Genomic DNA, 18,470 nt, shown 5'->3' with positions numbered 1-18,470 from the left:
GAGCGGTTTTATTTTTTAGTTGAGCGAACTTTCGTCTTAGCGCGAAGCACTTTGGTTTGCATCATTATTAATCGAGGTTGTGTTTTCTTTGTGTTGCAGGATCCGCGCTCATGAGGATCGTCGAGGTTTATAAGGAGATCCAGGAACAGGAGATCAACATCGTAAGTTGCATTATTTTACTATCGTTTTTGTTCTTCCAACCTCTCGAGTTCCCCCGCCCGAGAACTCTTGCGCTTGAGATCAAAGCTCGCTTTCTCAGCTTTTAACTTTTGCGCGACGCCGGCCAATTAATATACGACCCACGGGAGAAACCGCTTGCTTGCGCACGTGCTTGTTTACAAAAACCACGTCGAGTGTAATGAGGTTCTTTCTTTTAAGGAGTCGGAAGTTTTTTTTTCAAGTAGCCCGTATCGCAGCAAACAATTTAACGACAAAATTACGTATAATCGCCGTCCGATAAAACTATCACGCCGCGACACACAAATCGATCGCGAAGTACAGTTTGGGCCGTCCCATCGACGTAGCCGGAATCCTCCTCTGGCAGAGCTTCCACTCGACAGGCGGCCGACACAGCGGTAACTCTCTCGCTCGAGTGTTCTCTCTCTCTCTCTCTCTCTCTCTCTCTCTCTCTCTCTCTCTCTCTCTCTTTCCCTTTCCCGCGCTTAAGCCTCATCGCCGAATCGATTGCCAGGACTTAAAACAAGTATCCTCCATGGTAGTCGGGCCTTTTGTCGGCCGCGCCGGTAGTTGGTACGACCCTCTCCCATCGAGGCAATCGGTTTCGTAAAGACCCGCGGCTCTTACCGCGTACTTAGGACACGAAATGGGATAATAAATATTCCATGGATAAAAGAGAAGCTGCAGCACATCTCCTCTGCAATACTCTTCCGTATATCGTACGCGTGAGATAGTTCTGTCGATATTTCTTGCGCGCGTGCGAGAGAGAGAGAGAGATATTTTCGGAAGAAAGACTGCGACTAAAGTGGAGCACGAGAGCTGCTTGCGCTTTTTGATCCCTTTACAAGTATGCGCGACAAACGAATTCTTCGGAGCATCGAGTGAGAGCGAGCCAGAGACTGTTGCTTTCGTTCATTTTGAAGCTCGAGGTATGTGCGTGAGATTAGAAAATAATATCGGAAATTTCTCGTTGAAAGCGGGCTTGAACTCGCTTATTGAGGAATTTACGAGATTTACTTGTTCGTATGATTATTGTACGAGAGTTTTTAAGCTGATTTAAATTCCCATTAAGCAACTTCTTTCATTCAGCCAATGTTCATACCAGACTCCGTTGAGCAAATTTCGCAACGCAGAAGTTAGTAAAATCGCATTAAACGCAGCTAATTTAACACTTCTGCATATGGTTTACTGTATATCAATACAACCTCGTCGGCTCGGTTAGCGACTGCGGAAGAAAGTTCCGCAGCAGAGCAGAGAGAGAATTGCGACTATCATTTTTTTCACTAGCCGGGAAGAACCCAATCGTTGGAAGGAAGCCAGTTCTTTATCTGGCCGTGAGCAGATTGCATGCGCGCGTTTCTCTCGTTGCTGCAGCTCGCGAAATAATCCAATTAAAGCGGCGGCGCGGCGAAGCCGCCCGGAAGAATCTCGGTTTTGCTCTGAGTATTCGCGGTTGTGTCTTTTTTCTCCTCATCGAGCGAGGCTCCTTCAATGGCCCGTTTTTCGACGATCTCTCGGCGTGTGGAAAAAGTTCGAGGAATGAGCACAATGCGTTTGGCAAAATTGGCTAGGAAATGTTTAACGAGGCCTTTCTACTCGCGTGTACTTTCGTACCAACGCGCTAACAAGATTGAAGGGTGTATCAATAAATAAAGCGAGTTAAAGATAAAACAAGGGGTAAGATCTGAAAAAACACAGTGGCGCGAGCTAGGTTTCTACGCGGTGAGAGAGAAGGTCCATTATACCACGTCCAGATAGATAGCGCTGTGCGGTTCGCTTATGAAACGTTCTCTCGTAAAAAAGAAGCGTCGGGGGTCCCGGAGGACAGGAATATTCGCTGTACAGCAGCGCAGCACTGAGAGGAGGAGCTCTCTTTCGGAAAGGTCTCGCGTAAAAAAGCGTGTGTAAAGGGACACCGCAGGCAGCGCCGGATACTCGGGCAAATTTGCACAGACGCGCACAGATACCGCCGCGCTATAGTGCATAAGGAGAGAGCCGCGTGACTCGTGTGTATACACTTCGCAGAGCAGCTTTAGCTGACTTTCCGATTTTGCCTCCTGGCTTTTGCGCTCGCGACTTTCTTGTTTCCGAGGTACATGGCGCTTGAAACGAGTCTTGTTCGTGCTTACGTTTGTTTGCTGCTGGCTTTGTAAAAATTTCACGCTTAGTTATTCGATAAAAAAATCCCGAATCCACGAATTCGCGCAAAGCAATCCAAGACCTCCTCGAAACGCCAATAATTTATTCAAAATCGATCAATAACAGAGTAGCGAGCTCGACTCGCTCGAAAATTCGATCTGCCCCCTCCGACAAAAGGTCTCTCTCTCTCTCTCTCTCTCTCTCTCTCTCTCTCTCTCTACGATGAAAAAAAACTCTTTCCCCCTCTGCAATACTTTACGCTGCACTTACACGCGGTCATAACTTTTTCAGATTTAAACTTCGATTCTGGCGTGGTACAAAAAAAAATTAGAGGCGCGCCCTCGCGAAATAGGATTCTGTTCGTGTAAATCCTTCGCTAAGCGGTGAAACGAGGCGAGACGCCCCTCTCTCGGGAAGGGGCTGTCTTGGACAGGAGGTCGGATGAAGGAATACCGAGGCTTATAAAAATTCAATGCTAATTTGCATGGGATTTCGCTAATTCATTTTAATAAGTGGATCCGGCAGTGCATAAGGAAGGGGATCGAAAGAATAATGGATCGTTAAGGCTGATTGCGAGTTGATTGCATTTTCCAGCCTGTTTTTCGATCGTAATGACGGCAATTTTTGTGGGTTTCGGATGTGCGCCGCGTGTGGGAGGATTTATACGTCTCTCCTAAGTAACTGCGCTATAAAACGTTGAGGAGAAGTGCCTAATTTGGCAGCGTTCCCTAATTCAGTTACGCAAGTCCTGCTTGCTATACATTATCGAATTTGCCCTTGCTCGAGTCGGCAAGAAATTACTGTTTATGATCTGTTCTTACGCGCGAGAAGCTAATACGCCTCTGGAATCCAGCACGTCTCGCGAGAATAAATCAACGTAGACAAAAAAATGTTTGTTTTTCCACTGAATTCCTACGACAGCACTGCGCTGAACTGTCTCTCCCATCATCCGCAGTGCCGAATCCTCGGCTTGTTTTTCGCTTTTCCGAAAAAATCCCTATCGCGCCCGTATCACACAAAAGACGCATCACCGCCGAGAGCGCAAACAAAGCACCTCGCGCGTGTCCTTTTCAGCGTTCGACATTGGCTCCGAAAAAAATCCCCCGTGTGGGTGTGTACACGCGTAAACGCCAGGAAGCGAATGGCTTTAATCAATGTTCATCAAACCAAGCGACTCGCGCTCGACTGACGTCGGGCCGTCGCCGCCGCGCTGTAAAACAGCTGATCCGGCGAGGGGCTAACGGGGTTATTGGATTTACCCGATGCGCGGTCGCACGGAAACTTCGTTGTCACGGTGTCGCTTCGTTATTTCATAAGCGACGGAGAGGACAGCAGTCGTTTCCGCGCTGATTTTTTAGGCGTAGCTATTAACCGGAATCCTCGAGTGGAGAAGCCTTTTGCTTTCTTTGGCCCCAACGGTGTTTTCTCTATTCCTGTTTTCGATTCCGAGAGTTGTGTATCGATGAATTTCGGTTCGGGAAAGCGCAGAGCGCTCGGTGTGGTGCGTCACGCTTCAGTTGATATCCGTAGAGTGCACTTTTGACGACAACATTTCTGAATCAACGTCAATTATCGATGGCCGATGCACATTCCGTTTAGCGAGCCATTCTACGCGATGATCGAGAAAAAAGTCAATATTTAATGATGTGATATAAATTTTCATTGACGATTATCAAATATTTGAATTTATTATATTATACCGCGCGTGCATAATATGTTATTCGTACAAAATAATAAATGATCAACGATAATGACGAAAATAATACGAGTCTCTCAAACATATCGATTTTACTTAATAAGGCACACACTAATAAGGCAGCAGCAGCAGCAAAGAGCGACGCAAATAAAAAACGCAAATTTGAATTCTAAACATCGGGTACTCACTCGCGAGTAGCTTTGACAGAGACGAGCGAGACTCATTACACAAAGCGTCGTGTCGCACACGTCATTACATCGTCCTCTTTGCAATTGAGCTGCAACTGGGTCAGCCGAGGTGCGAAGAGCCCTGGAGGACGTTTTTCGCGCGCTCCAGTTTCGCGAACGCGTTCTCGAGAAGACGACTAAATTCTCTTTGCCCTCATATAATCTCGTGCGCACTTCATTAGCCCATTACGTTAGAAAACGGCGGAAGAAACGATAAGTTAATGAATTTCGTTTTTTCATTCGCAGCTGAAGGCGTTCTACGTGGACCTGCTGGTGCCATTGGAGACGAACCTGGAGAAGGACACGAAAGTCGTTCAGGTAATTTTGCACAGCTAGAGTCTTGAATATAACGGGCAAGAGTGTATCAGTGCAGGCGAGTATATACTCGGTGTGCGTTTACAGAGCGAGCAGAAGAAGTTCCTGCAGCAGCACAAGACGCGCAGCGAGACCTACAGCAAGGCAGCTGCGACAATGAAGAAGCAGCGCAAGAAGTCGCGCGGCGCCAGCAAAAGCGGCCTCGCCATGGACAAAGAGCTCAAGAACATGCAGATCCTTGAGGAGGAGAAGTCCAAGCTCGACGCCTTCTGCGAGCAGAGCCTGAAAAATGTATGAATCCCCCCTCTATCTGTCTTTCTCGCGCGCGCGACTTTTTTTACCTCTCCAGCGTCTCTGTGCTTAAGAAAAAATGCGAGAAAAGAGGGTGTGGAAGATTCGCGCTGACGAGTGTTTCAAGACTGCGTCGAGTCGTGCAAAGAGATCTAGCTGTGCATACGATTTTTCTCTTAATCTTTAAATGCTTCAAACTTTACGCGTCGACGTGCGACTAATCGATCGAGAATTAATTCCGGTACACCTATGACGCGAAGTTTGGCCGAAGGCGTTTTGCTAATAGGCCATTTAACTGAGTTTGGCGAATTCGACAGGCGATGACGCAGGAAAGGAGACGATACGGCTTCGTACTGGAGCGGCAGTGCAGCCTAGCTAAACACTACGCGAGCTTCCACGAGGTCGCCCTGGCGGCCCTGCATCCGTCTGTTGACGAGTGGCGCGAGATCGCCGCCACCCGCGAGTACCTGCCACAGTCCGTTGAGGACATGTTCGCCTCGAGATTAAGGGTGAGTCATTATTTTTTTTAACTTACAGTATTTCAAAAAGACTTTTTCTATTGTATAAGTAGTTTTAGTGCTTTTTGCTCAGTAGCACTACTAAAAATTCTGGGGATGAGAGACTTAAATCTAATAAACCGAGAGTGACATAAATCTTCAGGAGGTGCGAGAAAGAGAGAGAGAGAGAGAGAGAGAGAGAGAGAGAGAGAGAGAGAGAGAGAGAGAGAGAGTGTGTCTCAGCTTTGGCCGCTAGAACATAGACCATTTTTCATCGTTTCTGCAGAGAAAAATATATGCCATTCTTGCGTTAAATGAAAATAAATAGGGCAAGCGAGAATTTGTTCGTAATTTAAAAGCTACTCTCGTAAGAATAAAAAATGTTTACTATTTTGAAAGTGAAATGCAGAATAATTACGTCGCCTCTCACCTTGGTTATCCAGCGCGTTTCTTTAGAATACCGTTTACCCTCTTGTATTTTCTTGCAGCAAGTGTCGTTCTGGCCGGAGGACGAAGAGAACGGCGGCTCGGAATTGACGATGAGCTCGCAGTTGCGCAAGACCCGCAGCATGGACAGTTCCTGCCTGGAGTTGCGGCTCGGCCCACCTCCGCAGAGCCAGTCGACCAGTGCCGGTCTGGGACACGGAGGACACGGCCAGGGACACACTAGTGGACACATGTCCGCTGCCCTGTCTCGAGCAAGGTCCGAGGCAAACCTGCACGCCTCCACCCTATCTCTTGGACCCGGTAAGAACATTCGTTAACTTTTCGAGAGCTTTAAGGTTTGTTTTATGAATGAACGGGCGCCGGTGTTCGTTGTTTATTTCGGCGTGGAAGTTCTTGTGGATATTTGTGCTGGGAAAGTTTGCTCGGCGCGAAAAAGAACGCCGCGGTATTCGATGAAGAGGAGCTTGGATCTCTTTCAAGTTTGGGAAAAAGTTGAGGGAGCTCGGGAATAAAGTTCACGATGTAGCTCGCCTGTATATACACGCGTATAAGGTCGCGTAACCGGTCAGACGTCGTTTCGTGTCGTTGAGTTTGTGGGATACATAAGACGCGCGCTTTAATTGACGAGGCGCGAAAAAAGATCAATACAAGGATTTCAGCGTTGAAATATAAAACGTGTTCTAATAAAATGAAAGAACTCCGCACACGCGGGCGAAAGCTTAGCGCGCATCCGATAAGTGCAGGACAAGTGCCTCGAAAAAGCGAGCGAAGCAAACAAAGCCAAGCGAAAAAGAACAAAGCAGACGCGGCACGGCATCGAGTACACACACGTGCACACTTGATAATATTTTCAATAATTTTTCGCTCCCATCGTTTGCACTTGTTCATAATGGTATTGCGTGCCACGATTTCTTTTGAAGCGTTCGGATGCACGAATATTGTTTCAATTTAATCGAATCAGTGCTTGTGCACGGGGGATGGGAAGCGCAGTCGGAAACAAAAGCTGCGCTCTCGTTGCGATACTATACATAGTCGCATTTTTCTCCCTGTGTGTGTACGTACACGTATATGTATCGAGAGGGTTTTCGACATCTATGCCAACAGTCTCGTATTGTATTATTTTTAACGATTAAAATGCAGTGTGCGTCGAGCGATGTGGAAAAGAGATGTTATTTTTTGGGAGATACAATGATAATCGGAGGATAACGCTTTAGTGCTTCAACAATATGGCTCTGCTTGCTGAATAAACAGAATTAATAAAATTTGGCGATGAATTCAATAATTCCAATTAAAAGAATTTTTGTTCGGTAGCGAAATATCTCTTTGAAAACGCCAATATCCAAGTACGACACTTCCGAAAGAAGCACATAGCAGTTCTCATGGCATCAGAATCAGCAGATGCTCAAGAATATATTAGCGTTTTAACAACGCGTTTACCGCCCATCCGCCGGCGGGACGTGCCGTAAACTTAATTGAGAGTTCCGCACACGCAAGATAACGACAAACCTTGGGCGCTTGCATACTACTATGCGCGGCGCCAAAATTCACGGGGGGTCCGCGTGTCGAGCCGTCAAAGTGAATAGACCGGTAATTGCCTCTGATTCTCGACGGCGTTAATACGTAATCGTTATCACGGCCCACCGCTGCACATACACTCTCTCTGTATAGAGCATCGAGGACCTGTGCTTTCACGCGACTCGTCTTACGAGATTTGCATGAGACTGCGTGAGCAAGAGGAGAACTTGGACATGTATTCAGCCATTGTCAAAATAATTAACTATTGATTGAGAGCTCGTTAAAATTCGAATCGCGTCTTTTCTCATGCTTAATCATGATTTTCTAAGAGACGAATCAATCTTTTTTTTCTCTCCGCCACTTCACAGAGGTTCCAGATACTCCGCCACGACCGCGCTCCATGGCTCCGATATCCCGCAACAGCGGCGGTATCGGCGGTGGTTTGATCGCGGGAGGCTGGGGTGAGGCGTCCCTCGCCCGAGCACTCTTCGCCTACCTGAGCTCCGGTGAAAACCAGCTCAGCTTTCATGAGGGTGACCTTATCGCTCTTATGGGTAAGTGTACAGCAGCGGATATTTCATTATGTCCGGAAAATCGTTCGCTTAACAAGTTTTATCGGGGAAATTGGAGGGTGAGAGAGATTCTGGTCATATTTAATAGCCGGAACGTTTCCCCCTCGGCTCCTCCCAATCGATACACGGCCGCATTGTTATGCAGGCCAAACGTGTACGATAAGGTATACGCTTCTAATTACTGGCTTTTGTTCCACGCTGTAAAGGCGATCGACAGAAGGGCTGGCAATTCGGCGAGAATCTCCGCACCCAGTGCTCCGGATGGTTCCCCCTGGCCTACACCGAAGTTATCATTGACGAAGCGTTAGGGTGAGTTCGCACAAACCTCTCGCTTGCTTTATATCCGAATCGTTCGCCCTGAATGCAAACCCGAAATACATCCGTCCCTCTGCCAAAACAGCAGTGCCGCGTAATCCTCTTCACGCATAAACAATGCGCTCGATGTCCCGCAGATCACCGAATCACAGCACGAGCAACGGTCGCGGCGCTGCTCTGGACTCGAAGTCGTCGCTTCCCCCGTGCAAGCCACCCCCGTCACGGCCTCCTATGCCGAGCAACGGCAGCGACGGCGAGACGGCCCAGACTAACGGCAACGACGCCACGAGCAATGGCCACATACTCAATGGATCAGCCTCCAATAGCAGCGGTAGCAACAACAACGGACCGGGCAGTAACGTCCCCAAGAGCAACAGCTCTCACAACATCGCTGCGCCCACAGGACGACAGTCTAAGGCCGTAAGGAGTGTCCTATATTGTATCCATTGATCAAGCGCTCCGTACGAGGCATTGGCTTAATAAATTCAAACACGTAGTCGCGTTAAGAGCCCATTCCTCGATCGGAATCCTACTGCAAGTCCGAGCGAAAGAAAGAAAAATGCCAAGCGCAGTAGTCTCGGCAAAACGGCATGCACAGCACGTTTCGCACAATAGCGCATAATGAAGCGGCGAAAAATAAAAATAAGAGCCTCAGCTGGCTGGCTACAGTCCGTTGTCTCTGCTCGTGTCCGCAGATCCGTCCAACTGGAACGCTGCCGACGATGCTGAGCGGCGGAGGTGGACGCAGGGTTCAGCCGCCGGTGCCCCCAGTACCGCCGCCCCAGGTCGTCGTCACATCGCTACACAGCAGCAACGACAGCGGCTTCTCCAACGAGCCGCCCGTCCAGCCGGACATCGACTACAGCGACGACGAGGCCATGAGGTGAGCCAGCCGGAAAAACTGTCGGAAAGGGAGGGAGACGGACGGAGAGGAGATATAGAAAAAGAGCACCGAATGGATTATATCACGTAGACATTCCGTTGCTGGGATGCGCAAGGATCGTCCCAGATTCCTTGACGCGAGCCACTCTGTTCTTTTTTTCATCTCCTCGAACGGGAGGCCTCGGTGTTCTTTTAATTATTATTTCAAATTTCATTTATATACTAGCCTGCCCCCCTTAAGTAGTTGCTTGTACTCCATAATTAGTCTAACGATCGGATTGCCATGTTAACGCAAGCTTTGTACAGAATTTTGCATTTTTTAAATTATACTTATAACGCTCTCTATTAATGTTGATCCAAGTCGAATCTAAAGCTTGTCTTCCATTAATAATAAACTCGCGCAAATGGTGTAAATATATAGTGCTGCTCTTACAGACCAAAGTTCCTCTACTATATACTTTTGTTCCCAGCTTTCGCATACCCTACGCTCAGTACAGCGCAAGTCACTGTCTTCGAACTAATGCGCTCTCTCTTACGGAGGAGAAGCAAGTTGTTTTCGAAATTCTCACTCTAATTCCATCAATTAAGACTCGGCGTGTGTATATGCGAAAGTTGTTACTCAAATCCGAATGCAGGGGGGCTTGAACTGTTACGCGAGCGCGAGCTCGGCACAAAGCTGGAAACGAAAAGATCCCATTCAATTATTCACAAACAAAGTTTGAAAATAATGATGATCTCTTCTCGAGAGTCGACTTCTGTACATGTATATAAGTAACATAGAGCGAGAGAGGCGCCCTTTTCACCGAGTAGACTTGTGTCGTTTTATTTGAACAATATGATAAAGTAATCTTCTCCCGTCTCTCGGTTTGTTATTCTCGGACACGAGCTTTTTACTCTTTAGATTATGTTTCGTTTTGTTTTTTTCTCTCCTTCTTTGTAGATTCCGCATGCGTTACTGCGATCGATGGAATTAAATGCGACGGTGGTGGACTTTTACCGACCCCCCCCCTTGAGCCCCCTCTACTTCTTCTTCGTCACCCAAACCTCTACTTACTTCTCACTCCCTCCCCCCTATCTTTTAAAGACCACGAAAATACTCTCTTCCTGCTCTGTTTTCCTTCACGAGACTCGCTATGGAAAAAAGATAAAACCTTCCCTACCTCAACTTGGCACGTAGCGTCTTCGCATCGTCTGGTTCTTGGTCTTTTGGCACTGTCGAAGCCTACACTACACTCTTTTCTCTCACTTCCTTCATTCTTTTTCTCTTGGCTTCGAATTCTTTCGAGTGAAATTTTTCAGCTTCGCAATTTTGATTTGAATAACTTCTCTGCCAGCGCTCTCTTTATATTTTACGAATGAACAGTAGTACCACCGTTTGTGCGCAATCGCGTGATAAGCAAAGTTCACTCGAAAAAGTTCCCAGTTACCCGTCTATCCTGTATCTACGTCTGTCTCTTCGCACCCGTTCGTTCTGTTTTTCTTTCGTTTTTTTTTGTTTTCTTTTCTCTTCGTTCACACGACCCAAACCCCCTTCAAAACAGACTGCGACGACGCAAGGCCGCCGACCGACCCATCAAGCAGCAGAAGCACCAGCACAAGCAGCAGCAGCAACAGCAGTCCTCTAAAAAGGACGAGGGCAAGTTGGTGAGCTCGAGCGAGAGCAAGGATTGGGAGAACGACTCGTGGAAGACCCTACCGCGCGACGACAAGTCTTGGCACATCTACCGCAGCAGCATGACCGAGTACTGGTCAGATGCCACCAGCGTGAAGAACGAGAAGCCCGGACGCCACGAGTCCGAGGAGCGCAGAAACGCCAGGAACGTCGAGCAAGACTCGTCCAACAGTCCCACGAAGAAGGAGAGGAAGCAGCAGCAGCAGCGTGAACAGAACGATAGTCAGAAGAACGAGTACGAGAACACCAGAGCCATCGCCAGAAGCTCCAAGCCCGAGAGGAACGGAAACTTCTCTTCGAACGAAGATCACGGCACTTCCAACATATACAGCAGACGGTCCGAGCGCGAGGAGGAGAGGTCGCGTCACGAGCGTCGAGAGATCGAGACCGAGGACGACGAAATCGAGGTGGAAGTCGACGTCGAGGACGAAGAGGAAGAAGAGAGCTACAACGTCACCATGGAGTACCGCTCGGAGAAGTATGAGAACAAAAAGTACTACGAGAACCAGCACCAGCAGCACCGCAACGAGGATAATCACCGCTCGGACTATCGGCGCAACGGCGGCGACGATGACGAGTCCAAGTACAACAACGACAAGAGCAGCGAGAGTGAGTCCTCGCAGTCGTCCGAGTCCGAGGACGAAACCATCCCGGAAACCGGGCGCAAGGTCGAGCAGATCGCCCAGAAGCTCGAGCAGACCGCGCAGAAGTACGCGCGCGAACACAGCCCACCCAAGTTCATCGAGCGTCGCTCCGTCGAGTACAATAGCAAGACCAGCCTCGACCGGCCACTCAATAGCAACAACGACGACAGCAAAGCCGGCTACGAGAAGTACGAACGCGAGCAGATGCGCGTCAACAGTAGCCGAACTGTCCAGCAGCAGCAACAGCCGCAGCAGCAGAGATCGAGCAACGGTAGCGGCGATCGAGACCGAGATCGGTACAACGACAAGTCGTTAGCCTCGTCGCGCCAGTCGACGCTGACCTACGAAAGAGAGAGATCTTACGAGAAGAAACGAAACGCCGAGCGCTCGTCCAGCAGAGGATTCGAAAGACCGAGACCGCCCTCGCAAGAGGCGCCCGAGCGACCTACCGATCAACAGCAACAGCAACAACAGCAGAAGGAGCAACTGCGCTACCGCGAGAGAAGATACTCCGAGAAGGAGGACATTTACGGCGAGACGACGACCATCGGATTCGCCAACGACTCATTGCTGGTCGAAAAGGACAGAGGCTACGAATCCAACTTCGAGACCAAGCTCGAGCGCACCAAGGTGCTGGAGAGACACGGCTACACCAGGAGCACCAGCGAGAGGAACGACACGAACAACAACAGTCTGAAGACCGAGAGAAAGCCTCTGATGCCGAGACAGAGCACGGCCATGGGCCACCTCATCCAGACAGGCCGCGGCCTCGACATCGAGAACAAGAGCCCGAAGCTGGTCAAAAGAACCAAGAGCTTCTGGCGCTTCCGCCGGGATTCCGAGGTGCTGGAAGGCATGGCGCTCTGGCAGCATCGATCGCTCGTCGACATCCCGAAGATGCTGAAGAAGGACGAGCATCGAGCTAAGGACGAGCGCACCAAGTCCCGCGACGAGTCCCGCAAATCCAACAACAGCTCTGAGGGCAGCCCTGACCCATCGCACCGCAGCCTCGAGCGTAAGAACAGCGGCTCGACGATCACGAATGAGCGCATCAACGGCATCGAGCACTTGATCCAGGACGAACCCAAACCGGCCGAGCGCATGCACCTGCCGGAAAAATCGACCTCCTCGCTGGATTACTTCGAGGACCTGCCGACTCCGGCCGAACGACCCAAGATGTCCGAGCGCTCCGAGTACCGCAGACACCACGAGGAGCCGCAGCAACAGCAGCAGAGGGGCTACTTCGTGGGTAACGTTTCGCGGAAGGCCATCTTGGAGAACGAGCGCAAACGCAGCATAGAGGCCAAGAGGAACCTGATCGTCGCTGAGCTCAAGGAGACCAACCAGGTGAAGCGTAACAACGAGCGGAGGAAGAAAGCTTATGGCGACGACGACGACGGACTAATGATACAGCACTTCACGGAGACAGAGGCCTCGGACGAGGAGTCGACCTACAGCTGCATCATCGTCAAGGATCAGGCAGTCTCGGAGAAGACGCTGCTGCCGAGGACCAAGTTGAGAAGGGACAGCGAGAGAGGCGACAGAAATAAGAAGACCTGCGGGCCCTGGTACGATCTTTGGGGCGTCGACCAGTCCGTGATCAAGAAGAAGAAGAAGAAGCAGCAGTGATCGAGGCGTCTCGTTGTTATAGACCTGCGTACCCACAGCCCAGATTATTAATTTACTTTTTATTTTGCATTTTTTATTCTTCATCATTTTACCCATTGAGTTTGTTTATGTTCATAACACACCCGACGTGTATTATTTTGTAGCTCTAAATTTTTATGTACTGCTCGACGCTGAATGTTCGTATACGTGTCCACTAGACCCAATCGCTTTGATCCGTCTGCAGTTTTGAAATTTCTTCCATATCATATTGTATCTGCGAGCGCAACAAAGCGAATGGGTCGACATACCGCTAGCCGCATCCTACATATGTATTATCAGTCTGTACGTAGTGATTCCCTGCTGTTCTCCCGTTCGCTCGCGACGTCGCTTTCGAACTTTGATCGTCCGCACGCTTGCGTAAGCTCTGTATACCCATCCGGCTTTTCGTTATACGCGCGATATATACTACTGCCTCGAGGCGCTACTTTATATCATTTGCGTATCGAACCGGCCGAGCGAAATATGAAACTTCAGTTTCCGAACTGCTGCCGCGAATTTGCTCAACCGCGGCGAGGAGCTTGATAATCGCCGGGATGAGGCTTACGGTAAACTGCGCACGCGCCACGTTAAAAGTCCAAGATCATTAATTACACTCGCTTTCGGGGGGGTTAAAGGGTAGAAAAATCGAGAGATTAACTTTTACGAAAGGGGCTTTTAAGAGGATTGTTTCCGGCGCGTTATATAAGTCGGTGAGCGATGAAGCTCGTTTTTTTTTTTATATTACGGAGATTTATGTTCAATGTGCTAAAGTACTCGAGATTTTTTATAATGTTGTATTTTTAATATTTTATATACGAATAGTCGTAAGTATATATATATATATATATATATATATTCTATAAGAAAGTTGAACAATAAATATTGGTTATGCAATGTGTTTATATTTTTGTATACTTATATATCTGTTTAATACGCTCAACTTGGCCGTACCGCAATCGCATCATCAGAGCTTATTAAAATAGAGTCTTGATAAAAAGAAAAGAAAATGCTCGACACTCTTGTTTTATCTCTCGGTCGTTCGGACGATCGGGCAAACGTCCAGGTATATAATTCCTTCGCACAAGATCGAGCCGTCGAGGCGTACAGAGCATGAAGCACGTTTTCCTTTACGATTAGTGCGCTGAACGCGGGGAGGGGGTCGTTTCGTGTAAAGCTACTCCCTCGCGCCCGCGAGAACACAGCTGCAGTGTGTGACTTTCTTTTCGCAGGAACAACATTTTCGCGACTGTGAAGCTGCGCAAAACAAAGACCAACGATCGTTCGGCACCGGCTCTCTCGTAAGACCCACGAGAGCCAGCGGAGAGCGAAAGAGAAGAAGAGAGGGAGAGCGAGAAAATTCCTTTATCGCCTAGCGGCACGCAGCGACTCGAGTGGTCGCGCTACTGTACTATGATTGCAGTGAGTGAGTCGATTCGTAAAAGGATATAAAGAAAGAAGTAAAATCAACGAAAAAAAAGCGAGAAACGAGCGATAGTCGAGGGCGTAAGAGAATAAAAGCCTTTTTATACGCGATCCGCGAGGACTGTGCGCTGTTTAAGATTGAATATCAAATAAAGTTTGTCAAAGTGTACAGCGAGTTGAGAGTCCGCGAAAGCACGTAGTGCCGGACTCGCCGCAAAGAAAGTATTTGTACTCGATATCCGCGATGAATCGAACTATAATATTGTCCCGAGTTCTGGATGTTATAGCTCGATTTTAGGCTCTCTTTTTTCAGCGTTTTAATCGAATCAACGACACTGCTGCAGAAGACTAATCGTTAGCGAATAATACCGTAGTGCGACCATATGATTTGTACCCTTTTTTGAAGTATACCGCAAATCTAGGTAAGCGATGACTTCTGCCTTCCGAGCGAGCGTTGATTGTGCATTGAAAATACGTTGACTCGCTCGTCGTCTGTTGTAAGTAAAAACGACTGTTTGAATAATTCTTCCCGAGTATTCTCGCCATCCATTGTAGAGGCTGTTTGCTATATGATTATGACTATCGAGAGAAAAGTAAGCGTTGTTTTCTAGCAAATGAGTATCTACGGTGATTCGTGTAAAAAAATTGTACAAAAAAGATGAAAAATTTACTAAATGCTCGCGTATGAAACTGTATAAGATGTGCATGCTACTTAATTGTAATCTCATTTATGTACATAGTACATATTTTTTTACTTCAAGCGAATGCTCTCTCAGAATTATTTGAAGAAACGTTTCTCTTACACGAATTTCTTCACTAGAATGAAAAAAACAAACAAATAAAAAGAAATAAACAGTGTCAAATTTTACAACCAACGTAAGTACAGCTGTAACGAGGAAGAACTTTTCCAACCGTTTAAGCTTGGTCCGGTATCCCGATAAAAAGCAAGCAAGATCGAAATCAAAATACTTTATACGAACAAATAAATAAATATCGTTAGATAGAATCGTGCACCGTAAGTACTGTACTCCGTTCGAATCCACAAAAGAATAGCGACCATTCCATCGACGTCCAACGCACTCACACATCGACTCTCGCGCGTCGCTAAAGTCCGTTCGCGCAGAGAAAAACGCTTCTCCTCAAACCCAGATATAGTACGGCCGTCTCGAAAACCGGGTCCAGCGACTCATCCCTCAGCGTCGCGGGAAAAAGCGCAGTATAGCGTAGGACGGATCGAAGAAAGATCGGCGCTCTATACCAACGCGCGCAGTCCGCCGCCGCCGCCTCGAATGGAGAAGTAATCTTCGCGCGCCCGATAGATTGATAGAGGCGAAACGAAACGGAAAGAGGAATAAGATCGGACGTAGAGGAGCTGGCGGAATACGAGAGAGAACGTCGAGCTAGGAGCGAGAAGGACGTTTATTCGCGCGCGCGCATGTACAGAGAGAGCGCACACACGTGGAAGGACTTATTCGCTTCGGCTTCTTCCGCAGTCGCCGGGGAGAGACGAAACGAGATGAAAGTTTCATCGCTGTCAGTCGTAAAAGCGCCTTTACGTCGCTCGCGTCTCTCCCGTAAAATTTCGAAACTCGACTCGCGCTAGAGTTTACGTTTCGTGACTTTTCACGGGGAGCTTTTCCTATTCGCCTGTGCGACACGGCGCCGTTTGCCTTTCGTCAATGGATTAATCTGGTAATGGCTGTTTAGCCGCGGCTGCTTCGAGATAGATAAAAAAAGGGTGTGGATGGGAGTGAGAGAGGGAGGAAAAAATACGCGCGGTAGGTCTGAGCGCGCGCGTACCTCGATGATTTACGGCTCGTTTAAAATGATATGCCCGTAAAAGATTTAAGGTTTCGGTTTTATGCGGATAATGCCAATAAAACGGCGTTTAAAGCCCTGGCAGCCGGAGAGATATGGCTTGTTGAACGGATAAAAAAGAAGCTTGCAGCGATAAGTTTTCTTAATGCCGGGAAATATGTCGCTGGGAAGATGGCTTTGATTTCGAATTGAAAGCCGCTATTTGAATTCAATATAACTTTGATTTTTCTCAAAATATCATAGTTTTATGTCCTATGAAAATAACAAAATGTTATACTTTTTTCGGCACAAAAAAATATTTCATAAGCGCGTTATTAAACTAGCGCGCGAGCGCGCTCATAAAGCTGGGCAAGAATTTTTCAATCTCCAGCGTAAAGCTCGCTTTCGCACCAAAAGCAACACCAGCCAGCTCGGCCGCACGATAAAATATATAATCTCAAAAATCTGCGCGAAAAAACAAAAATACGTCCTCGGCACTCACGCTCTCCGTCCCTCTCGCGCCAGAGAGGGAACTGCTGCAGAGCGGGCTAAGTGCGCGTGATAAAAGAAATCCCGACGCGCGCAGAGCTTGAATTCTGAAAGCCCATAAATTTTCCTCGCGCCAAAGACGGAAACGTGCGAGTCCAAAGAACTGCCGGTGCGGTAGCCGCGAGCTCGAAAACTGCCATATTCGTCGGACAAAACGTCAATAATGCGTCCGGTTATTTGCCCGATCGAGGGTGCGCCGCGAGCTTTTTCACCGCGCACGAGTCGTTGGACGCACGCACCGGTTCTATACGGCTGGGGCTAACAAAAAGCGCGCGAGAGAGCCAGATGAGGGAGAGCTTTCACCTCTCTTTGGATATATACGCGACGGGTTAATGAGGAGGGGCGTCCGAGGCATGAATGTGAACGAGAGTTTGGCTTCACCTTTTTGTATACGACATGAAATATGGACTCGCTGTACAGTCGTATCCTGATGATCAGGGCGCGAGTGTTCGCATTCAGAGTTATGGGAAATTACGAGCGATTGCGGGAATCAACAACTCCGTTTTTCGGGCAGATTTTGCGATCGGCGACGTTGTTAAGGTAATTCGCTATAACTCCATCAACCATTAAAAATGCCTTTGCGATGAATATTATTATAATTGAAGCGATGATCGTTCGTGTCATTTTCAAACCGTCAGAGAAATCCGTCTATCGAATCCGTCTTTGCGTCTTCAAAGTAGGACTGCTGCATAACGATGCTAAAATAAATAACTGCCATCTACAACGGGAGTCTGGAAATGACTCGCAGAAGGGTTACTGCGTGCATGAAGCGGAAGCAAAATCACGACTGTGTACAGTGTTTCGCGCGGCGGCAGATGCGACCGTGTATTGTGTGCGCGCGCGCGCGAGAGAGAGAGAGAGAGAGAGAGAGAGAGAGAGAGAGAGAGAGAGAGAAAAGCAAGAGCATAAGAGTAAAGGATTTGTAGTAATAAACAAGCGCATACATTATTTTACAGCTACTTAAAAAAAAGAGGTTTGGGGTGCCGTTCTTTTGTATAAGTATACAATGCTAGGCTAAGCACCTTATACATACGATTATAACTCCGCCAATTCTAGAGAGACACAGATGATGTTAATATATGAATTATAAATAAAGAAAAATATACATATTATGTGATATTGTGCGATTTATTTAATAGGCGAGAGGAAATATCGTTGAACAAGTGACAAAATAAATGAAGGTTTTCATATAAGAGCGACATATGATTCGTCGAAAAGCTGGTGCTCGACCTCAAGATTGAGTAGGCTAAAAAAGATGAAAATTTGGAAAGTTGTTGTAAGAACCATGTATACAGGCATATACGTTATTATATTATTGTTATCATACTTATGAGAATCGTCTTTTTATTCTGATCCATTCCTACACTTTCGAATTCATCAATAAGCAGCATAATTTATCCGCTTATAACTAAAGTTAACGTATCATCAAGTTGCGTAAACGTAATAGCCTTTCACGCAGCAGACGCAGTAAAATTCAGGTACGTACGCAGACAAAAGCTACGGCAACGCAAAAAGAAAAAAAAAGAATATTCGCGAAAGTAGAAATATAGCGCGAGTAAACAAGCGTCGCACTTGGCAAATATAACCTACGCTCAACAAATATGGGAAATCGCGCAGCAAACAAGCGCTAACGCGTTACATCGCAGTGTCGCTCGTCTGCTGCATA

General features: G+C 47.7%; 1 protein-coding gene across 2 annotated transcripts in view; it reads left to right on the top strand.

The window, feature by feature from the left end:
• LOC100124148 (trichohyalin) overlaps window positions 1-18,134 on the top strand; it is a 103,041-nt gene extending 84,907 nt beyond the window's left edge. For both annotated transcript variants that reach the window (XM_031931800.2, XM_031931801.2), the window contains 10 exons: window positions 100-161; window positions 4,486-4,557; window positions 4,642-4,845; window positions 5,163-5,354; window positions 5,831-6,089; window positions 7,673-7,858; window positions 8,083-8,185; window positions 8,329-8,611; window positions 8,887-9,074; window positions 10,615-18,134. In XM_031931800.2, coding sequence (XP_031787660.1) covers window positions 100-161; window positions 4,486-4,557; window positions 4,642-4,845; window positions 5,163-5,354; window positions 5,831-6,089; window positions 7,673-7,858; window positions 8,083-8,185; window positions 8,329-8,611; window positions 8,887-9,074; window positions 10,615-13,018 — 3,953 coding nt within the window. In that variant the 3' untranslated portion in view covers window positions 13,019-18,134. The remainder of the gene's footprint in view (window positions 1-99; window positions 162-4,485; window positions 4,558-4,641; window positions 4,846-5,162; window positions 5,355-5,830; window positions 6,090-7,672; window positions 7,859-8,082; window positions 8,186-8,328; window positions 8,612-8,886; window positions 9,075-10,614) is intronic.
• The last annotated feature ends 336 nt before the right edge of the window (window positions 18,135-18,470 follow it).

This window comes from Nasonia vitripennis, chromosome 5, assembly GCF_009193385.2.
Source record: "Nasonia vitripennis strain AsymCx chromosome 5, Nvit_psr_1.1, whole genome shotgun sequence".
NCBI classification, from domain to species: domain Eukaryota; kingdom Metazoa; phylum Arthropoda; class Insecta; order Hymenoptera; family Pteromalidae; genus Nasonia; species Nasonia vitripennis.
This window is presented reverse-complemented; position numbering and strand designations above follow the sequence as displayed.